The sequence below is a fragment of the Myotis myotis genome, unplaced genomic scaffold (genome assembly GCF_014108235.1).
Source record: "Myotis myotis isolate mMyoMyo1 unplaced genomic scaffold, mMyoMyo1.p scaffold_m19_p_3, whole genome shotgun sequence".
NCBI classification, from domain to species: Eukaryota; Metazoa; Chordata; class Mammalia; order Chiroptera; family Vespertilionidae; genus Myotis; species Myotis myotis.
The window spans coordinates 149,825,784-149,847,023 of record NW_023416335.1 but is presented as its reverse complement, the minus strand read 5'-3'; the positions used below and the strand labels follow the sequence as shown (position 1 = coordinate 149,847,023).

The following is a 21,240-nucleotide window of genomic DNA, read 5'->3' as shown; positions in this document are numbered from 1 at the left end:
GCCGATCGATGATTCTCTCTCATCATTGATGTTTCTATCTCTCTCCCCCTCTCCCTTTCTCTCTGAAATCAATAAAAACATATTAAAAAAAAATAGAAAGTATTACAGATGTTCCCCTTTTTCCCCCATTGACCCTCCTCTCACCCCTTCCCACTTTCTCAGGCCTTCACCACACTATTGTCTGTGCCTTATGGGTTATGCATATCTATAATAATAAAAGTGTAATATGCTAATTAGACGGGACATCCTTCCGGATTCCAGACGAAGCTGTGAGGGCTGAGGCAGCTGCCGCGGTTGCCTTGGGCCGGGGCTGCTAGGGCCAAGCCCCTTGCATGAATTTCGTGCATTGGGCCTCTAGTATGCATATAAGTTCTTTGGTTAATCTCCGCCCCCCCCCCCCTTACCTCCCCCTTTCCTCTGAGATTCGACAGTCTGTTCCATGTTTCCATATCTCTGGATCTATTTTGTTTGTCAGTTTATTTTGTCATTAGATTTCACATGTAAATGAGATGATGTGTTACTTGTCTTTCTCTGACTGACTTATTTCACTTAGCATAATACTCTCCAGGTTCCTCCATGCTGTATCAAAGGGTAAGAGGTCCCTCTTTTTTACTGCTGCATAGTATTCCATGGTGTAAATGTACCACAGCTTTTTTATCCACTCATCTACCAATGGACACTTGGGCTGTTTCCAGATTTTAGCTATTGTAAATAGCGCTTCTCTGAACATAGGGGTGTATACATTCTTTCTGATTGGTGTTTTGGGTTTCCTAGGATATATTTCTAGAAGTGGGATCACTGGGTCAAATGGCAGTTCCATATTTAATTTTTTGAGGAAACTCCATACCTTTTTCCATAGTGGCTATACAAATCTGCATTCCCACCAGCAGTATACTAGGGTTCCCTTTTCTCTACAACCTTGCCAGCACTTGTCATTTGCTGATTCGTTGATGGTAGCCATTCTGGCAGGTGTGAGGAGATTCCTCATTGTCATTTTAATTTGCATCTCTCTGATGGTCAGTGACTTTGAGCATGTTTTCATATGTCTCTTGGCCCTCTGTATGTCCACTTTGAAGAAGTGTCTTTTTAGGTCCTTTGCCCATTTTTTAATTGGATCGTTTGTCTTTTTTTTGTTAAGTTGTGTGAGCTCTTTATGTATTTTGGAAACTAACCCCTTATCAGATGGATCATTGGCAGGTATGTTCTCCCGTACAGTGGGATCCCTTACAAAATAAAAAGAGTCATTAATGCGTTTTAAGCAGAGTCTCTGTTGATTGAATTTGCATTTTACAAGTATCACTGTAGCTGCCTTGAGGGCAGCGGAATGTAGCAAGTGTGAGTCCAGGGAAACTGATTGAGGCTTTGGGATTTTTCTCATGTTACTTAAATGATGAGTAAGAACTCAGCTCAGTTTAGGTAGACATTTACCTGTTTGGGAATACACAGTGTAAAGTCCAGAGGAGCAGTGGTGCTGTGTATCTGTTGAATGTATTTAGCATTTCTCTAATCAAGTATCATTTAAGACAGTTTCTGAGACCGAGCAGCACTGGAAGGTAGCATTTGTCAGACTTTTATCATCTGAAGAGTTAGTTCAAACTCCTGGTGTCTACGGAGATAGAAGTGCTTTCTGTGCAGAAGGTTGTTTTTTGTTTTAACTGCAGATCTGTATTTTCCATGTGCCCATCTAGTCATTTGTCTCCCCACAATTCTTCTTTTGGCAGGGGAATGTGGGAACATTAGGGGAGATAATGGTTCAAACCACTTCTTAGTTCATGTTGGCACAGAAAATATAGGGGCTAAGAATAGCTACAAAACGATGCTTTTCTCAGTTAATGGTGACATCCGGCATTTTTCTTGCCTGTACCATTCTTGGCTTGCTAAACTTTTGTTTATCTTGAAAAAAGTAATGAATGGTTCAACAATGGGAAAATACAGAAAAGTAGGACAAAAAAATGATCCATAGGCCTTTCATTTTGGAGACAGTCTAGTTATAATTTTGATAGAATTGCCTTCCTTTTTTGTGATTTATTTTGTTTTGTCACATATTTATGTTTATTTTATAGGTACTTTTTTGGATCAGAGTAATTTTATTTTGTGTTACATAGTTGTAATCATATATATAGTCAATTTTTAAAGTTATATTTTTAAAGTATCTGATGTTTGCAATGTAGTATATCATGTATCTATATGTAGATACTTGATATAAATATATATAAGTAAATATAGTATATATATTCGACTACTGGATTTTTAAGATGTCTGTCTTTTGTAATATAAAGTAAGAGTGGGATAATACATTTATACACAAGCTCATACAACCATTTTATTTTATTTTATTTTATTTTAAATATATTTTTTATTGATTTTTTTACAGAGAGGAAGGGAGAGGGATAGAGAGTTAGAAACATTGATGAGAGAGAAACATCGATCAGCTGCCTCCTGCACACTCCCCACTGGGGATGTGCCCGCAACCCAGGTACATGCCCTTGACCAGAATCGAACCTGGGACCCTTCAGTCCGCAGGTCGACGCTCTATCCACTGAGCCAAACCAGTCAGGGCAATCATTTTAAATTATTCCATTATTTGGCGCTGCACACAGACTTTAAAGTTTATTTCTGGGTTTCTACAAGCCAGCTGTGGATCCGTGAGACCTAAAGTTCGCAGCATAATCCGAAAACGCAAGTGCTTGGGGAATGGGGGGGCTGGGCCCCATCCCTATGAACAGCCCGGCAGGTAGTCGGTGCTGGGCGCACTTGTCTCCTCTGCCTCTGGGGGCTGAAGACACGAGCCTGTGCGCAGTACTAAGTCCCCGGTGCGTTCTTCCCTGTCAGGGGTCCGAGGAGCAGACCGTCGTCTACGCGGTGGGCAAGGCGGGCCGCCAGGACTGGCAGCACGTGTACACGGCGGTGACCCGCGGCCGCAGCAGAGTGTACGTCATTGCAGAAGAGGCTCATCTCCGGAGCGCCATTTCCAGGAACAACGTCCGCAGAAAAACTCGTTTAAAACATTTTCTGCAAGACCAGCTCTCCTCAAGCCCTGCGTCTCCGCCGGAGGGTGCGTCCCCGTCCAAGGGCCCCGAGGACAGCAGAGGCGCCAGCACACCGCCGCCAGCATCCCCGTTCCCTGCAGCCGCCGCTGACTCGGCGACCGGTGATGGCCAGGCCTCTGCGGCTGCGTTCGAGGCATTCGCCTGCCCTGTCGGCTGGAGAGGACCTTTCCCTGGTGAAGTGAATGCAGGCGGAGATCCATCCCAACCGCGAGGGTCCAAAAGAACCTGTGCCATGGCTGGTGAAAGTCCCAGCAAAGTCCGCATGGTAGGAGTGATGTTCTCACGCGCTTGGCTTTACCTAAATGCCGCTCCCGCGGTTGCTGATGTTGCCGGGGCGCCTGCGTTTCTGTCCGTGTGGCGTTGGCTGTAGGACTGAAACAGCGTTTTCTCGCGTCTGTTACGTCCTCTCTGCTGCCCCGCTGGTCCTGGGGTTTCTCCCTCCGCACGAGGCTGGCATGCCAGGCGGCCTCGGCGATGGGCTTGCAGGAGAGGCTGCTGTGTCTGCTGCACCTTCTTTCTGCAGATCCTTCTCACCCTCCCCTCCCTGTTGTAGGCCTAGTCTCGCTTGTCTCCTCACAGCTCCATGGAAGCGGCTGGTTCCAGTCACCTGTCAACCCGAGAGGCCTGTCCCTAGGTCTTGTTCTTGACTGTTTCCCTGACATTTCTAGTAGTTTCACACGCTGCCGCAGTTTCAGTGGTGCCTGATCTCACACCTCCCCCACCTCTGTCTCATCACCCCCTCACCTCTTCGCTCCCCCTCTTGTGTCTTATCTTCCCTCCCTCTGATGGGCACACCTCTCCGGGCTCAGTTCTTCTTCCCTTTGAGGACCCTTTCCACTCTCTAGGTTTCAGCTGTCACCTTTGCACTGATGATGTGTCAACCAGTAGTCTCAACTGTCCACTGCATTCCCGGTGTGGGGGACTCAGTGGTAAGTGACAGTCCCCACTCTCGCACTGCTGGCCTCGGGTGGGGACAAAGGCTGTGCTTCCCCGAATGCTCTTCACACTGAAGAGGATGGACAACCCGGCTCCCCAGGCTGCACCTTTGTTCCTGGGATTGACTTTCTGGGACCACGGCCCAGCATCTGACTCTTTTTTTCTACTTTCTCCACTTCAAACAGCATTCTCCCTATTACACAAGCCGGACTCACCTTGCCTTCGCCCTCTGCCTCCAGCTGATAGATTTATTGCAGAATGTAGCTCTCAGGAATTTCTTTCATTCTATGAAGTCTGGGCAATTTTAGAGCCTTACTTCATTTTTTTGGATGATTGCTGACCCGCTGCCTTCCCCCCTCACTCCCATCCTCCTAGAACACTCTGCACCTCGTTACCAAATTCACCCCCTTAAGTGCTCAGCTCTTTCCTGTGTTAAAAGCCTTCAACTGAAGTTCCAGACTGTCTAGCTTGGCATTTGAAACCTTGCACAGTTTGACTCCAGCTCTCGGCATCATTTTATTTCCCACTGCTCTATTCCTGCGTTAGTCCAGCTAGTCCTCATTCACTGAAATGAACCGAACTTACTCTCATTTCTTCCTTTTGGCTTTTGCTGTGCGACTTGGTTTGGATGCCTTATTCTCTCTGCCTGCCCTCGTTTATTTAGCATTTGATGGAAGTTTGGATCCTCTTCTGGTCGCTGACCTAAATGTGGAGGGCGTAAAACAGCCCCCTCTCTGACTTTGTTGACATTATAGTCTACCAGAGGGTCATAGGCAGAAAATACAAGAGAAATAAAAAGTTCAGGTCAAGAAAGATTCTATGATGAAAAGAAAGGTAATGAGGTAGGGAATGGTGGGAGCCGGGGCGGAGGAGGGCGGCAGGAGGTGCTACTTTGCCACGGGAGTCAGGTAAGGCCTTACTGAGGAGAGCACATGTGAGCTGACCAACCAACAGCCCCGTAAGGCTCAGAGAAGTGCCTCCAGGTGGAGGATACAGAAGAGGCAAAGCCTGAAGAGGGAACGGCCTTGTTGGAAGGGAAGCGGCTGATGTGCCAGTGGGTGAGGAAGAGGGTGTGTAGGTGGCGATGCTGGAGAGATGGCGGGGCCGTGGTAGGGAGGTGGGGATGCGCTGGAGCTTTAGCACAGGGGTGACCCTCTGTGTGCTTACAGTCAGCCCGTGTGTTGCTGTGGAGAGTGAACTGTGGAAAGTGCGGTGGGAGCAGGGAGGCCAGTCAGAAGGCTGTCGTAGGGAAGGTGTAGGGAGGAGCGGGGAGGTGATGAGAAGCGGAGAGATGCTGGATGCATTCTGCAGATGGAGTCAACATGACCTGCTGACTAGATGTGAGGGGGTAAAACAAAACGTTATCCAGGCTGGTTTCTGGGTTTCTGGTTGAAGGAACTTGGTGAGTGGCAGGGCCGCTTCCTGGGATGGCAAGGCCTTGAAAAGAGCCGGGTAAGGTGGACTCACTGAGGAAGCCAGTGGTGGTGGTGGTGGGGGGAGGGTTAGGGCCTCAGGGTGGATTGGGGTGCGCAGTGGTGGGTGGTGGGGGAGTTAGGACCTCAAAGAGGATTGGGATGCGCAGTGGTGGGTGGGGGAGTTAGGGCCTCAGGGTGGATTGGGGTGTGCAGTGGTGGTGGGGAGTTAGGGCCTCAGGGTGGATTGAGGTGCGCAGTGGTGGGTGGTGGGAGAGTTAGGACCTCAAAGAGGATTGGGATGTGCAGTGGTGGGTGGGGGAGTTAGGGCCTCAGGGTGGATTGGGGTGGGCAGTGGTGGTGGGGAGTTAGGGCCTCAGGGTGGATTGGGGTGCGCAGTGGTGGGTGGTGGGGGAGTTAGGACCTCAAAGAGGATTGGGGTGCGCAGTGGTGGGTGGGGGAGTTAGGGCCTCAGGGTGGATTGGGGTGGGCAGTGTCCATGTGGGAGTCATTTGCATGAAGTGGTACTTAAAGGACTAGGAGAGTTAATTTCAGGAGAGACCACAGACAGGTCTGGCAGAGGAGGAAGAACTAGCAAGGGGCCTGGAAAGGTATGAGGGAGGGAGAAGGAAAAGCGGGGTGGTGGGAGGGACTAGGAGGTGGGCGCGTGGGGGAAGCCGTGGGGCAGCGTTTCTGAGGAGAGAGGGCTGTGCAGCAGAGAGAGGGTTGTGTCTGGGTGGACGCCCTGTGGTCGGGGAGCACGTCTTTATTTTGGAGGGCGCATCAAGGCATCCTAGGGTGTTGCTGGCACGGTCCAATGGAGAACAAGGAATTCATGATTCAGAGACGGGCAATTGCAGGAATGGTGTCCGGAGGTGGGTCAGATGGGAAAAATCACGAGTGTGCTAGGTGTTGCCTTTAGATGCAGTCGGGGACAGGGACGCTTCTTCCACTGCAGCCGGGTGGAGCGGGCGCGGTGTGTTGCTGGGTAGAGTGGAGGGCGGTGTTCTCAGCTGATGACCTCTGCCTCTCTTCATAGTGGAATTGAGCTCAGTTTCTGTTTTGTTCATGAAACCTGCCCTTTCTCCGAACCAGCACGCTCTCCTGTGTACAGCACGTGCAGCCAGTTTGACTTATTGAGGGCAGCATGCCGATCCCACGGGAATAGCTCAGAAGTACTTGGTGGTTGTACGAGGAGTTGTGAGTATGTGGCATTCCGACCTTTAAATAAACCGGGCCCTCAGAGTCTGGTTCTTTCATGTGCTCAAGTCCTACGTGTTCTGTAGCCCCCGCTGTGCGAGTTCCTTTGAGAATCCCTTTCAGAGGCAAGAAAAGACCCTTTTGAATGTGTATTATAAGGGAAGCAAATGTCTACTGGGACCTATTTTTGTTTTTAGAAATAACCCAGTCCCATAGTTTTATGAATCAGATGATCCAATTTGGATAATAGCATTTTGTGGGGAAAAAAAAAAAAAGGTGGATTATGAATTATCTGGGTGGGTAAGTTGCTTTCTGTGCCAGCAGCAGACTTGCTGGGGCGAGGCTCAGGCGCCCAGGGCTGAGCCGTAAAGCCGGGGTGGAGCGGGCCACTGTGGGAGCCCAGGGGAGCAAGTGCCCACAGAACCCACCTCTCCTAGGCCAAGTTCTGGGGAGAAACGTCCACAGACCCCACAAGGGTACACAACAGTTAAGCAGTTCACTGGGCGTGTGCCCGGCAGAGGGTCCAGTTGGGAAGGACTGGCACATTAGGCAACGCCAGTCTAGAACAGTGGCTGGAGCAGGGCATGTAGGGCAGGGCGGGCTGAGCTGAGGACACTGGGAGGGGGAGAGGGCTCCTCTACAGAGAGTACATCCGCTGCAGCCATGGAGAGCCCGGAGCGTTGGAAATCTGTGGATTGACATTTATGGAGGTGACTCTGACTGGAGTTTAGTAGATGATGGTTAGGCAGAGGCTAGGGGCTGAGTTCCCAGCAAAAAGATGCTTTGAGTAGCTTGTACAAAATGATTACACCCTAAGTCAGGTGGTGGCAGCTGGGGTGGAGAAGAGACACTGAGGGGTACAGTCGATGGGACTTACTGGTCAGTTACTTACATAAGGGGGTCAGTCCTGAAGGTGACTCCAGGCTTCTGGCTTGGGCGTCCAGATGGGTCCAGGTACCGTCCGTCAGGACTGGGCACAGAGGCTGAGGGACAGGTCTCGTGGGGAAAGTGATGCAGTTGGACATAGTGGGGAGGAAAAGTTTCTTGTTTTTCTTCTTAGTAGCAGCAGGCCCACTGCTGACTCTCAGCTTCTGCCTGTACTCCATGGGATGTGGACTTTCCATCTCAGCAAAGCATCTCTTTTTCTGAAATGAAGTGTGTTAACTCTTAGCAAGACCATGGGGTAAGGAAGGCTCTGACCGGAGCAGAAAGCGAGGCAGCTCCAGGGAAAGGATCTTTTTCTGAAAGTGCCTGGCGATGTATTTCTCAGCAGGAACATGGTGCATGGCTGTGGTTTCTGTGGGGGTGCCGGGGAAGGTGGCAGCGCGATCCCTCTTCAGCTCGGAGCTGCCTCCGGCTGAGGCCGGCATCGCAGAAGACCTGTGAGCAGAGTGACGGCCCAGTGCCGGCTGATGCCGCGGCAGGAGGGCAGCCGCGCAGCCACGCGCTCCAGCTGTGGATTCCTTACAGGGTTTGCCGTAAGCATGTGGCATTGACAAGAATCCCTGGAAACGTGGACTAGGATTGAAAGCTTCAGGGCTGGTGAATTAGGAACCTCTGGGTTTTCATGACTGTAGGCTTTTCGGTGCACTGAGATGTGTAACGGGTCGGATGCAGTGCCAAGGGCTGCCACCCCCTTGCTTTGCACTCATACTGCTGCACGGGAGCCCACCAGCATGTGATTCCTACAGATGCCGATGCCGGGCCCTCTGAGGTGGCAGCGTGTGCTTTTCCATGGACTCATAGCTTTGGCTTTTGGAAAACATCCTAAAAGGAAATGTTAACCTGATTTTTTTCTTTGTCTAGCTTCCCCCCACCAAGAAAAAGGGGGGGGGGGGAGATAGAAATCTCCCTTTAAATGAAAACATGTGTGCAAACATTCTCAAATTTATCACATAAAACAGCGATTTCCAGATTTTTTGAAGGAAAATGACATTTTAAATTTAAAAATCTAGGAAAGACATAATCACATAATTCCTGAAAAAAAGGTAGTCCTTGTATTAGGATTCTCTAGAGAAAGAGAGCCAATAGATATGTCTCTATCTGTCTGTCTATATATCTATCTGGATTTATTTTAAGGAATTGGCTCATGCCATTGTAGAGGCTGGCAAGTTCAAAATCTACAAGGTAGACCAGGAGCCCAGAGAAGGCTTGTTGGCAGCTGGGGAGAGGCCAGTGTTTTCTCTGTCAAGGCCTTCAGTTGATTGAAGGCCCATCTAGTCATGGAGGGCAATCTACTTTACTCACAGTCTACTGATTTAGATGTTAATCTCACCTAAAAATTACCTTCACAGAAACACCTAGAAATACATTTGACAAAGTAAATATCTAGGTACCATGGCCTGGCCAAGTTAACACAGAATGAGCGTGCCTGTGACCACACTGGGCCATTGACTTTAGCTTGGGGATCACTGACTGTACCAAGAAGGTGCCAGTGGAATGGCAGTGTTCCATCTCGCCGCACATAGGGCCGTGCAGCTTAGGCAGTCAGTCACCCAGGCCTTTGTGCTTAGAAGGATCCCGCTCTCGTTATCATGTTCTGCAGGTATCATCTTGAAATTCTTAATTTCTGAACATGGGACCCTCGTTTTAATTTTGTACCAAGTTGTCAAAATATATAGTGGGCCCTGTCCACACCTTTGGAAGCTAGGTATATGGACTCATTCAGCAAATAGTCCCTTCGCCATGCCAGTGCCAGAGCTGGGGCTGGGGTACCGCAGCGAGCAAAGGCAGACGTGAGCCCACAGGAAGGAGCGGGCCCTGCTTGCTCTGGTCTGCGTCTTCCCAGCGATGGGGGAACGTGTTCTTCCGCAGAAGCAGTCAGGGGGAAAAGAAGTGCAGAGGGCAGACTGACTACACTTTTACAAAACTAACCTTTTTCTTTTCTTTTCCCCAACAGATGGAAGAATCATCTCCACAAGTGTCTTCCAGACTTCAGAATTTGAAACTAAATAATTTAACCCCCAGGCGACTTTTCAAACCCGCAGATAATCAAGAAACTTAATTTTATTTCAGATTGCTCATAATCATTTGTCTATTTTTTTTCCATTCAACACAAAATGAACATCATCACTTCAATGTATCAAGATAAAAGAGGATGTCTATAACCGGAGTTCTCTTTTAAGGCGTTTGTGCTAGCAGGTGCTTTAAATTCATTTGATCAAAGAAAACCTTAATGATTTCAGTACCTGTCATCACGAGAACTGATAGCACTGGACATGAATGAGGGAAAATGATGTCATATATATTTTTAAAACTCTGTACTTTCAAAAGTGTTTTATTTTAGGATAATGCCTTATTGACTTCCACGATCATTGTGCGTGATCCTCGCCCACGGGATGAAGCATTCGTATAGATACATGGCAGCTGCATCTTACCGCCCCAATTCCAGGACGGCGTGTCTGCCCCAAAGTGGTCGCCCCTCCAGGCTGCCCTTTGCTCCGTCACTGCGCTGGCTCCGCTGCACCGGGGCTTCCTCCTGGAAACCCCTTTTGAGTTGGGAGCACACTGGTTTTTATTTTCTTAATTTGAGATACAGTGGATGTGTAGCATGGTCTAAGCTTAAGGTGTTCAATGTGTTGATTTGATACTTACATTTTGCAATATGATTACCACGATAGCATTAACTAACACCTCTATCATGTCACATAATTATCATTTTTGGGAGGAGCACATTGTTTTGAAGACACTCTACTTTGGAAAAAATTTTTCTCAGTGATTTTTCTTTTTCTAGAGTTTTATTTATTGTTAAATAGTAAAATGAATAGTTAAGATTTACGTATTATCCCAGTGTTTTAAAAATAGCCTTATTGAGATAAAAATCACCTACAAATCACCCACTTACAGAGTTGAGTGGCTGTTAGTATATTTGCAGTTGTGCTACCAACACCACAATCAGTTTTAGAATATTTTAATATAATCTCCCAAAGAAGTCTTATACCTCTTAGCTCTAATACCCTCATCCCCTCCAGCCCTAGGCAACTGCTAATCTATTTGATCTCTACAATAGGCTCTTTTTACTTCTTTGATTTGCATAATATTTTCAGACTTTATATTGTATCATGTATCTATCAATGTGTTTCATCTCTCTTTTTAAAAAAGGGATAAAAACAATTATGTATAAAAAGCTAGCATTGTTTCTTTTATTGGGTAGATGTCTTGGGTAATCCAGTCAAGGACAATCACTCGATCCAACTTGAAGCCTGTGTCCTTCGTGTACCGCGGGAAAAACTGGCAGCATATACTGAGGCCATTTCTCCATCAGACTGCTGGTTTGAGCTGATGGGGCACGATTGGGACCCCTGGCTGACTTGTACAGGTGGCTCCAGAAGAGTTCAGGTGACCCTCTTGCTTTCAGTGCTGCCATGAAGCAAAGAGCCTTCATCTCTTTTTATTACTGAGTAATGTTCTGTTGTATGGATATAGCACATTGATTTATTCATCAGTTGATGGACATTCAGGTTGTTTCTACTTTTGGGCTATTTTTTAAAAAATATTTTTTTATTGATTTCAGAGAGGAAAGGAGAGGGAGAGAAGAGACAGAAACATCAATGATGAGGGAGAAACATTGACTGGCTGCCTCCTGCACACCCCACATTGGGGATCAAGCCCACAACCCGGGTGTATGCCCTGACTGGGAATCAAACCACGACCTCCTGGCTCATAGTACAATGCTCAACCACTGAGCAACACCGGCCAGGCTACTTTTTGGCCATTATAACTAATGCTGCTATGAACATCTGTGTACAAGTTTTTGTGTGGACATATATTTTCATTTGTGTAAGGTGTATACCTAGGAATGGAATTGCTGGCTCTTCCTGTAGCTCTATGTTTAACCTTTTGAGGAACTGACAGACTGTTTCCCAAAGTAGCTGCACCATTTTATATTGAAACCAGCAGTGTGTGAGAATTCCAGTTTCTCCGTATTCTTGCCAACACTTGTTATTATCTGACTTTTTTATTATATAACTAGAGGCCCGGTGCAAAAAATTTATGCACTCGGGGGGGAGGGTCCCTCAGCCTGGCCTGTGCCCTCTCGCAGTCTGGGACTCCTCAGGAGATAACAACCTGCTGGCTTAGGCCTGCTCCCGGGTGGCAGAGGGCAGGCCCAATCCCTAGGTGCAGCCCCTGGTCAGGCTCAGAGCAGGGCCGATTGGGGAGTTGGGGCACCACCCCCTGTCATGCACAGAGCAGAGTGGATCGGGAGGTTGCGATGCCACCCTCAGTCACGCTCAGGGTAGGGCTGATAGGGGGGTTGGGGCACCGCCCCCTGTCACGCTCAAGGCAGGGTCGATGGGGAGGTTGCAGCACCACCCCGTCACGCACAGAGCAGGGCCAATCAGGGGGTTGGGGTGCTGCCCCCTGTCACTCACAGAGCAGGGCCCATCAGGGGGGTTGGGGCTCCGTACCCTGTCACGCACAGAACAGGGTCGATCAGGGGGTTGGGGAGCTCCACCCTGTCACACACAGAGCAGGGCGGATCAGGGGGTTGGGGCGCCGCACCCTGTCACACTCAAGGCAGGGCCGATGGGGAGGTTATGGCTCTACCCCGTCACACACAGAGCAGGGCCCATCGGGGGTGGGGGGGTTGGGGCGTCGCACCCTGTCACACACAGAGCAGGGCCGATCAGGGGGTTGGGGCACCGCACCCTGTCACGAACAGAGCAGGGCCGATAGGGAGGTTGTGACCCCGCCCCCTGTCACACACAGAGCCGCAGGGCGATCAGGGGGTTTGGGCGCTGCCCCCGTCACACTGATCCCGGTGCCGGGAGGCCTCGCGGCTCCGCTGATCCCGGTGCTGGGAGGCATATTACCCTTTTACTATATAGGATAGAGGCCTGGTGCACGGGTGGGGGCCGGCTGGTTTGCCCTGAAGGGTATCCTGGATCAGGGTGGGGGTCCGCACTGGGGTGCCTGGCTAGCCTGGATGAGGGAATGATGGCTGTTTGCAGCTGGTCACACACCCTTCAGGTTGGGGGTCCCCACTGGGGTACCTGGCCAGCCTGGGTGAGGGGCTGAGGGCTGTTTTCAGGCTGGGACTGAAGGTCCCAACCGCTCCTTTTTTTCTTTTTCTTTTTATTCTGGGCCAGCTTTAGCTCTGAGGCTTGGCTCCAGCTCTTAGGCCTCCGCTGCTGAAAGCAGGTATCTGGTTTGTTTGGGTTCTATAATCAAAACACTGTTTCAACTCCAGCTCTGAGATCCCGGCTGGCTGAAAGCAGGTTTCTGGGGTTTTGTTTAGCTTCTATATTTGTAACAATGTTTCAAACTGCAAGCTCAGAGGCCGGCAGCGGCAGGCGGGGAACCTTGGAATCCTCTGTCACTGAAGCAAGCAAGCCTCATGTTCGCTTCAAGCTGCCTGGCTGCCGGCCGCCATCTTGGCTGGCAGTTTATTTGCATATCGCCCTGATTAGCCAATGGGAAGGGTAGCGGAGGTATGGCTAATTACCATGTTTCTCTTTTATTAGATAGGATCATGTAGTGGGTGTAAACTGATATTTCATTGTGGTTTTGATTTGCATTTCCCTGTGGCAAATGGGTGTTGATCATCTTTTCATGTGTTTCTTGTCTATTTCCACGTCCTCTTAGAACAGTGGTTCTCAACCTGTGGGTTGCAACCCCTTTGGGGGTCGAACGACCCTTTCACAGGGGTCGCCTAAGACCATCGGAAAACATATATAATTACATATTGTTTTTGTGATTGATCACTATGTTTTATGTTCAATTTGTAACAATGAAAATACATCCTGCATATCAGATATTTACATTACGATTCATAACAGTAGCAGAATTACAGTTATGAAGTAGCAATGAAAATAATTTTATGGTTGGGGGTCACCACAATATGAGGAACTGTATTAAAGGGTCACGGCATTAGAAAGGTTGAGAACCAGTGTTTTAGAAGAAATGTCTATTTAGATCTTTCCCATTTTAAAATTGGGTTATTTTTTTGTAAAATTATCTATATATATAAAGAGCCAGGGTCTGTACCGTCCAACATGACTGAAGGCTCAAACGAATGCCAGGCGGGGGGTGGGCGGGGTCGGGCGGGTGCGGTGAGGTACGTAGCCTCCGGCCTGGGTGGCCCACTGCCTTGGCAGTGGACTCTAGCAGGACCTGGGCCCTCCCCTCTGCGGACCAGAGGCCCTTTTCCTGATGCCATGTTTCCAGGTCTCTCAGACCTGTTTGTGGAAGTCAGGAAACACTGCATGTGGTCATCCCGCCCTGGGGACTCCCAGGGCTGACAGCAAGGGTGGGCTTATGTGGGGTCCCCTCTGTTATGCGATCCAGGTTCGCTATATCCTAATATTAACTCTGGCAGGACTTGGGCCAGTCCTCTGCGTATCCGAGGTCCCGCTCCCTATACCTAAGCCCCCGAGTCTCTGAGACCCAGATGAAGAAATTGCCTGTCATTGTCATCCCACCCTAGGGATTCCCAGGGCATACAGCGGGGGAGGACTTTAGTAGGGTTCCCTCTGTTGTGGTGTCCAGAGTCCCTTTAGTGTTTCCTTGGGGTCCTCACCTTGACTCTGGCAGGACTTGGGCTGGTCCTCTGCGTATCTGAGGTCCTGCTCCCTGTACCAAAGCCCCGAATCTCTGAGACCTGGATGCAGATCCCTGGGTGGGATGATTCTGTTCTAGGGTCCAGGGTCCCTCCCTCCTCCCTCATGTTCCTCATCTTGAGCCCTGGCAGGTCCTGGGATCCTTCCTCTGTTGACCCAAGGCTGGACTCTCAGATCAAGGCCTCACTGCCCTGAGTCCTCTGCAGGAAGTCAGTGTATGTCACATCCGGTACCAAGTCCAGCAATTACAAAGACTGATGGCAGGGGCTGATATGGATTCTGTAGGGTCCTTTAGCCCTCCCTCTGATCCATACTTTGACAGGGCCTGGGCCTCCTGTCCTCTATGAACCTGAGTCTGCAATCCTCAAATCAGGTGTCTGACTACCGGAGTTCCCTGAGGAGGTGGGACAGGGGGAGGTGCAGTTTTCAACATACAAACAGGAAGCCCAACTTCGGGAATTTAAATTCCTGCCTCATTCACCTTATACTGTTAAACCCCAAATCTAGAAACTATACCTACTATGCTCACCCCCAAGATTTTAAACAGAGCTAAGATAACCAGTTGAGTAACTATTAAAAACAGCCTAAAGGCAATGATTTCAACATTGAAAATAGAGAGCTGAGGAGAGCCACATGGACAGTGGAAAAAGGGGGGTGAGATGGAAAATTTCTCTGGTAGTAGCCAAGAGAATGGTTTTCAAGGTGCGTATGAGCAACCTGTACTAGGGAAGCAGGATGATTCACATCTCCACAGAGACAGTCACATTACCTTAAAAGATTTTAGGTAAATCTTATGAAAATGAGCTAATGGTGAAGGATGAGAAAGAACAATGAACCACTGAAATGGGTAGCCTAGGGAAACGTTTAGGAAGCATCATCTCCCTACCATGTGACCCATCAGAATTGAATGTGGGGTCAGTAAGTTTGATAAGGCTTAGGAGTGCTAAAGAAATGCCCCTTTTCTCTTGCCAAAGCATCTCAGCCTCCTCACCCCTCCCCATGGGAGTGTCAGGATGGTGTTTTATGATGTCTAAGTTTCTCTCCCAGAGCTACCATTAGCTGGAGGAGAGGCTTCCTGATTGATTAAAGCAGGGGTGGGCAAACTTTTTGACTCAAGGGCCACAATGGGTTCTTAAACTGGACAGGAGGGCCGGAACAAAAGCATGGATGGAATGTTTGTGTGAACTAATATAAATTCAAAGTAAACATCATTACATAAAAGGGTACGGTCTTTTTTTTTTTTTAGTTTTATTGCGGGCCGTAGTTTGCCCATGGCTGGATTAAAGCCTAGGAGGTGTGGGCCCTCATTGTCCTGGAGAAAAGCATATATTCAGGAGGCCTGGGGCAGGGCCCTGGGACATTTTGACATGGTGAAGATGACCAGGAAACCACAAACTCCTGGCACAGTTATGTAACCACCAACCCCATTCACTAAAAGAAGGTAAAAGAGGAAGAAGCCCTGTTAACCCAGGTCCAGTGTCCAGGATGAAAGGACCACACCCAAACTTCTCTTCTTTAGAGGTGTATCCCCAAGACTCCCTGATCTTCCCTGGCAGATTCCATCCTCAACCCATACTTTTTCTCATGAAGACTTTTTTCCCTTTCATCCCAACCATTTCATCACAAACCAATGTCCTACGCTCACTCTGTTGTCCTTTCAGGTACTAAAGACATCCATGAAGGTGGAAATCCCTTGAATTTAAGGGAATTCAAGGAAAGGAGCCTTTCCAAAAATTCCTACCCCTTCAAGAAAACCTATGAAAGCTATAAAACCAACAATATGCGGCCATTATCACAGGCCAAATGAGGAACTGAATAGAAATGATCCAGAAACAGACCAAGATGATGTAGAAAAATTCACCACCTCAAGTGATAACTTGTGCAGCCAGTAACTTCAGAGCAAGGCCAAAGACATCAGAACTATCTATGAAGTCTCTGAAGTCTGGCCCCCAAGAAATGCTGATAGTATGGAAGCCAAATTTTACACCTACAGGGTACACCAATAGTGATGATTAAAATAAAATTGATAAGGGGTTCACTTCCAGTGTAAGCATAATTTGCAGACAATTTTTATTAAATTTATTGGGATAACATCTATACTAATAAAAGAGTAATATGCTAATTAGACCAGGAGACTTTCCAGAGACCTGGACGTCCTTCCAGACAAAACCATGGTGGTGGGGCCGAGGCAGAGGTGGTTAGGGACAATCAGGCCAGCAGGGGAGAGCAGTTGGGAGCAATCAGGCCATTAGGGGAGAACAGTTAGGGGGATCAGGCCTGCAGGGGAGGGCAGTTGGGGTGATCAGGCCGGCAGGCAAAGGCAGTTAGGGGCGATCAGGCTGGCAGGCAGAGTGGTTAGAGGCAATCAGGCAGGCATGTGAGCAGTTAGAAGCCAGTGGTCTCGGATTGTGAGAGGGATGTTTGACTGCAGGATTGGGCCTAAAACAGGCAGTCGAACATCCCCGAGGGGTGCCAGATTGGAGAGAGTGCAGGCTGAGTTGAGGGACACACACCCCCGCCCCCCGTGTATGAATTTCGTGCACCGGGCCTCTAGTTGAGATATAAGTTCTTTATATTCTACAGAGAAGTCCCTTATTAGGAACATTACTTGCAAAAAATTTTTTTTGCATTTTGTGGATGTTTTCACTTTCTTGATGGTATCCTTTGAAGCACAAGTTTTGATATCATGCAAATAGAGATTTACTTCTTTCAAATCTGGGTGCCTGTTATTGTGCAGGTGGCTCCAGAAGAGTTCAGGTGACCCATCTTGTCTCAAATCTTGGGTGCCTTTTCTTGTCTTACTGCCCTGGCTAGAACTTTTAGTAAACTGTGAAACAGACGTGGTGAGAATGGACATCCTTGTCTTGTTCCTGCGAATTTACAAGGTCTGCGAGGCAATCTGCGAAAATGCAAGTGTTGGGACTATTAGTGTAGTTTGTTTTCTTTAAAGGTAGACTAATTAAAATTTGTATATTTTTAATACTTTATGTAAATATTTCATAGAATACATGTATGTTCTCTGAGGGCAGATGCCACCTAAAATAAACGTGCCTTTGTCCTGGGTGTGTTCCTGTCGGCAGACTGTTCCAGCACTTACACGTGTTCACACCTTGTCCTCACAACAGTCCTGGAGAGCAGATACAACCTTCGGTATGACAGGTGGGAAAATGGCTCCCGGTGAATTTCATGCCACCAGTGAGTTGGCATTCCAGCCCAGGTCTGATTTCAAAACCTCTGCTCTTCCCACTCTTCCAAGCTGCTTTTCAAGTTTATGGAAAACCGCCCCCTTTAAAAAATCATGTAGCAATAAGCGTTGTGTAAGGCTCAGTCTAGAACATGAAAACACCTTCAAAACACACCAAAAAAAAAAAATGCATGTCCAATTTTTTTGGCTTTTTAAAATCACTGTTTATTCCATTTGGTAGAGGGTGTTTTTTTTTCTCCATACAAATATTTGCAACAATTTTGAATTCCCCAAAACCATACATAGACGATAAATACCATGCTATTAAAGTATTAAATTTGTACAAAAATACTTTACAGTTTAATACTTGTTTGTTACAAATAAAAATACATATTTAAGTGACTCATGATCTTTTTTTTTTCTAACATGATTCTGCTCTATACTTTCTTGCCCTGGCGGTCCTGAAATGTGATCGAAATGATATATTTCTCTGCACAGAAAGAAAGGTGAACTTTTTCCTTAAACAAAGGACACAGTGTTCAAATGCTTCATCTAAGCGGTCGGTCGTTTGAATTATTGACCAAAATGAAACAATGTCTGGAAAATAACTGTTTCAATGTGGATATTCTACAATCAATATACAGATCTATTTGTTTTTACATTCACCAAATAACAGTTATTAGTGTAACTATTCAAAATATCTGAACAAAGGGAAACAGTTGCTGACGAACATTGAATGCAACTGTCACAGTTTATTGCTCTGAGGGATGGTAATAATTGGCAATGCGTTTTGTGGAAAGTGTATTTACAATCTCGGTGCGTGGCGTGGCTCAGAACAAAAGACAGTCCAGTGTCATTTTTAAGTCCATGTGCTGTACACCCCTCAACAGAACCTGTTTTTAAAACACGTCAAGCAAGATGAGTTTGATTTGCCTATCCTTAAGAGAAACCTCGTTTTAATAGACTTCATTCTTAAATTCTTAGTTTTGAATTTTTAAAAATAAGATAACTAGCTGTCAGTGTTACTAAACACCCTAATTCATTATCTGAGATTTTCAGCTATTAAAAATGTGTCCTTAAAGGAAAAAAAAACCCAACAGGTAACAAGACATATCCTGTTTGATCATTTGTTGCATAGGGAATAGCATACATCTTAGTTAAAATCATTCCTATACTTGGGCAAAACAGTTCCCACCACCTATTAGGAGCTCCCACGTGCATCATTGCGGAAACATCTTAGGATAATTTTCTACCTGCACCCCTCCCCTAGCAGCCGCCCGGCAGTCACCAAACTAGTTCCCCCAGTAGAGCCAGCTTTACGGATTAATGACTTCCTAGTAAGAAACTGATTTCAAAGTGAGTTAAGGAAATTATCATAGAGACTATTTTCAAACAGACGTTTTCCAAAAATCGATAGGAAGATGAGCTTGTAAAAAATGCCCTCCGATGTTCATTGTGGGAGGGGTGGCCTACCTCTTTTTCTGTTTCTTTACCATTGGGCTTGGCAGGGAATCGTCTGCCACATACCATAGTGATCACCAAAAAAGAAACCTCTTCTACGTGGAAAGGGAAGTGAACATGAGCCATGAGAGAGATTTAAAAGACCCCTGTGCTTGCAGTTAATGCCACGTGATTATCTGTGCTTCAAACGTCACAGAAATCTTAAAGGGATTTTTTTTTTAGCACCATGTAGATATTGTCTTTTGTCCTGCTTTATAAAAAGCGTTGCTATAATGTATTAGTGGGCTCTCGAATCTCCAAATTACCACCATGGCTAGGCTGCTGGAAAAAAGCACTGTTCTGTTCGCTCCATCCTCCCGGGAGAGTCTGGTCTGTAGATTTCTGGGAGGCCAGTGGGTTTCTACTGATCACCAGGTCCAGCTTGTTACCAGATTCCGCTATGAGGGGCACCACAAGGCAGCAGTCAAAGTCCCGCGTTCGGACGTGATTCACCTGAAAGGTCAAGGAGGGCCATCCTGAGTCATTGGTGCGTTCTTCAAATCATTCCCAAACCCAGAGGAGCCCCTCAGGCAGAAGGAGTTGTCTTAAAGGTATTTGAAGCTGCACCTGTACTGACAAGTCCATCCCTGCTCTGGGAAGACATAACACACTCATTGGCTTACATAGTCCCTGCTACTCAATGTTAATGCCCCGGAGAGCTGGGAACAAGGACACATCGCCCCGTGCAGAACAGACTGCCTCGCCCACGGCAGGTGTTCCAAGTGCTGAATGAATATTATCCCCAATTTACAGATGAGGACAGTGAGGCACAGAGTGGTTCAGAGATTGGCCTTAAAGAAGCAATTGGGCAAGTGGTCCAGCTAGGATGTGTGATCCCAGGCGTCTGGTGGATTCCAAAAACCCATTCTGTCTTTCTTTTTTTTAAAATATATTTTTATTGATTTCAGTAAGGAAGGGAGAGGGAGAGAGAGAAACATCAATGAGAGAGAACCACAGATCGGCTGCCTCCTGCACATCCCCTACTGGGGATGGAGCCCACAACCTGGGCATGTGCCCTGACAGGAATGGAACAGTGACCTCATGGTTCATAGATGGATGTTCAACCACTGAGCCACACCGCAGGGCAAAAAGCCCGTGCTCTTGACCATGATGCTGAACCACCCTCTTAGGGAACCTCTCCCCCCCTCTCCACCCCCCTCCTCAGCGCACACAGGCACTCATCTCCTGGCTTTCTCTTTATTCTTCACCAACAAAAGTTGTTAAAATCGACATGCTGCTTCCATTCTGTGACTTTCCATTCTCTCCCCAATCTGACCTGACGCTCATATTATACAAATGACCCCAACTGTCCACACAGGAGCCGTGTCTAGGGTTGTCGTTCCCTTTGGCTTTCAGCACCGGCCGCTCTGGACGCCCACCCATCCTTAAGCCTCCACGTCCTGGGCTCCTAGGACGCTACTTTGCTTGGATCCTCTTACCATTTTAACTGCTCGCTTTCGGTCCTTTCCTGCCTCTATTTCTTCCTGTCCTTTAAACTTTGTTTTTCTTATAAGTCCATCCTTGGTTCTCTTCTCTTTATTACTACAAGTCCACCATAGGCAACTTTATCCGAACCCACACCTTCAGCATCCTAAATCTTCAGCTCTGACTCTACCAGCTCTTCTGAGCAACAAATCCAAACCTCCTCCCAGACGGCTCTACCAGGATGCACTGAGGTATGACAGGTGTGGTGCCGGTGTCTTCCCCATACCTACCTGTCTCCTTTCCTGTGATCTTCCCTTCCCCACTCCCCCACCCCAACGCACCCATGATAGTATTTTATGTTTTTCCAAATTATAAATTGTGTCATTCTGCTTACGAAATCAATATACCTCCAGAATGAGCTTGGCAGCCAAGCTCATTCTGGAGGTATGACATCTTGACATCTTGTAATGACATCCAAGAGTCTTCACAACCCGCACCCAATCTACTTTGATAGCCTCCACCTGCATGGAAATAGGTATAGCTCCAATTCATGGGTGAGGAAGACACTCTTAGAAGGCAACTTGTCCATAGTTATTCATTCATCAAATATAAAAGCACCAACGGAAAACAAAAGTGTCCCACACTTCTAGGACAAGACTAACTGTTCTCTTGCCACGGCAACAATGATCCCCAGAATTGGCTGTAAAACTGTCTGACTGATCAGCGTGTTCAGTGAACACGCCTCAGTGCAGCCTCATGCTTTCAAAGCCAGCTGTTTGGTGACACACTCATTCCAGTCAAACACACTTTTAAGACTGGATGCCGATCCTTTCCTTTTCCTGCAAAATGTTCTTCCTAAAAACTGTACAGAAGAAGTGGCTTGGCCCTAGCCAGTTTGGCTCAGTGGATAGAGTGTCGGCCCTGCAGACTGAAGGATCCTGGGTTTGATTCCGGTCAAGGGCATGTACCTCAGT

The 21,240-nt window shown here is 47.5% G+C and overlaps 2 protein-coding genes across 9 annotated transcripts in view; one reads left to right on the top strand and one right to left on the bottom strand.

The window, feature by feature from the left end:
• The window catches only part of HELB (DNA helicase B), a 47,526-nt gene extending 36,802 nt beyond the window's left edge, over positions 1 to 10,724 (top strand). Inside the window, exons 12-14 of one of the 3 annotated variants that reach the window (XM_036299265.1) lie at positions 2,833 to 3,315; positions 3,896 to 3,979; positions 9,498 to 10,724. In XM_036299265.1, the coding sequence (XP_036155158.1) occupies positions 2,833 to 3,315; positions 3,896 to 3,979; positions 9,498 to 9,602 (672 nt within the window). In that variant the 3' untranslated portion in view covers positions 9,603 to 10,724. Of the gene's footprint in view, positions 1 to 2,832; positions 3,316 to 3,895; positions 3,980 to 4,171; positions 5,476 to 9,497 lie in introns of those variants that run through there. The other 2 variants (XM_036299264.1, XM_036299266.1) reach the window with 2 other exon arrangements.
• A 6,756-nt stretch (positions 10,725 to 17,480) lies between these two features.
• GRIP1 (glutamate receptor interacting protein 1) overlaps positions 17,481 to 21,240 on the bottom strand; it is a 669,834-nt gene continuing 666,074 nt past the window's right edge. For 3 of the 6 annotated variants that reach the window (XM_036297634.1, XM_036297637.1, XM_036297636.1), the window contains one exon: positions 17,481 to 19,294. In XM_036297634.1, the coding sequence (XP_036153527.1) occupies positions 19,070 to 19,294 (225 nt within the window). In that variant the 3' untranslated portion in view covers positions 17,481 to 19,069. The remainder of the gene's footprint in view (positions 19,295 to 21,240) is intronic. The other 3 variants (XM_036297635.1, XM_036297638.1, XM_036297639.1) reach the window with 1 other exon arrangement.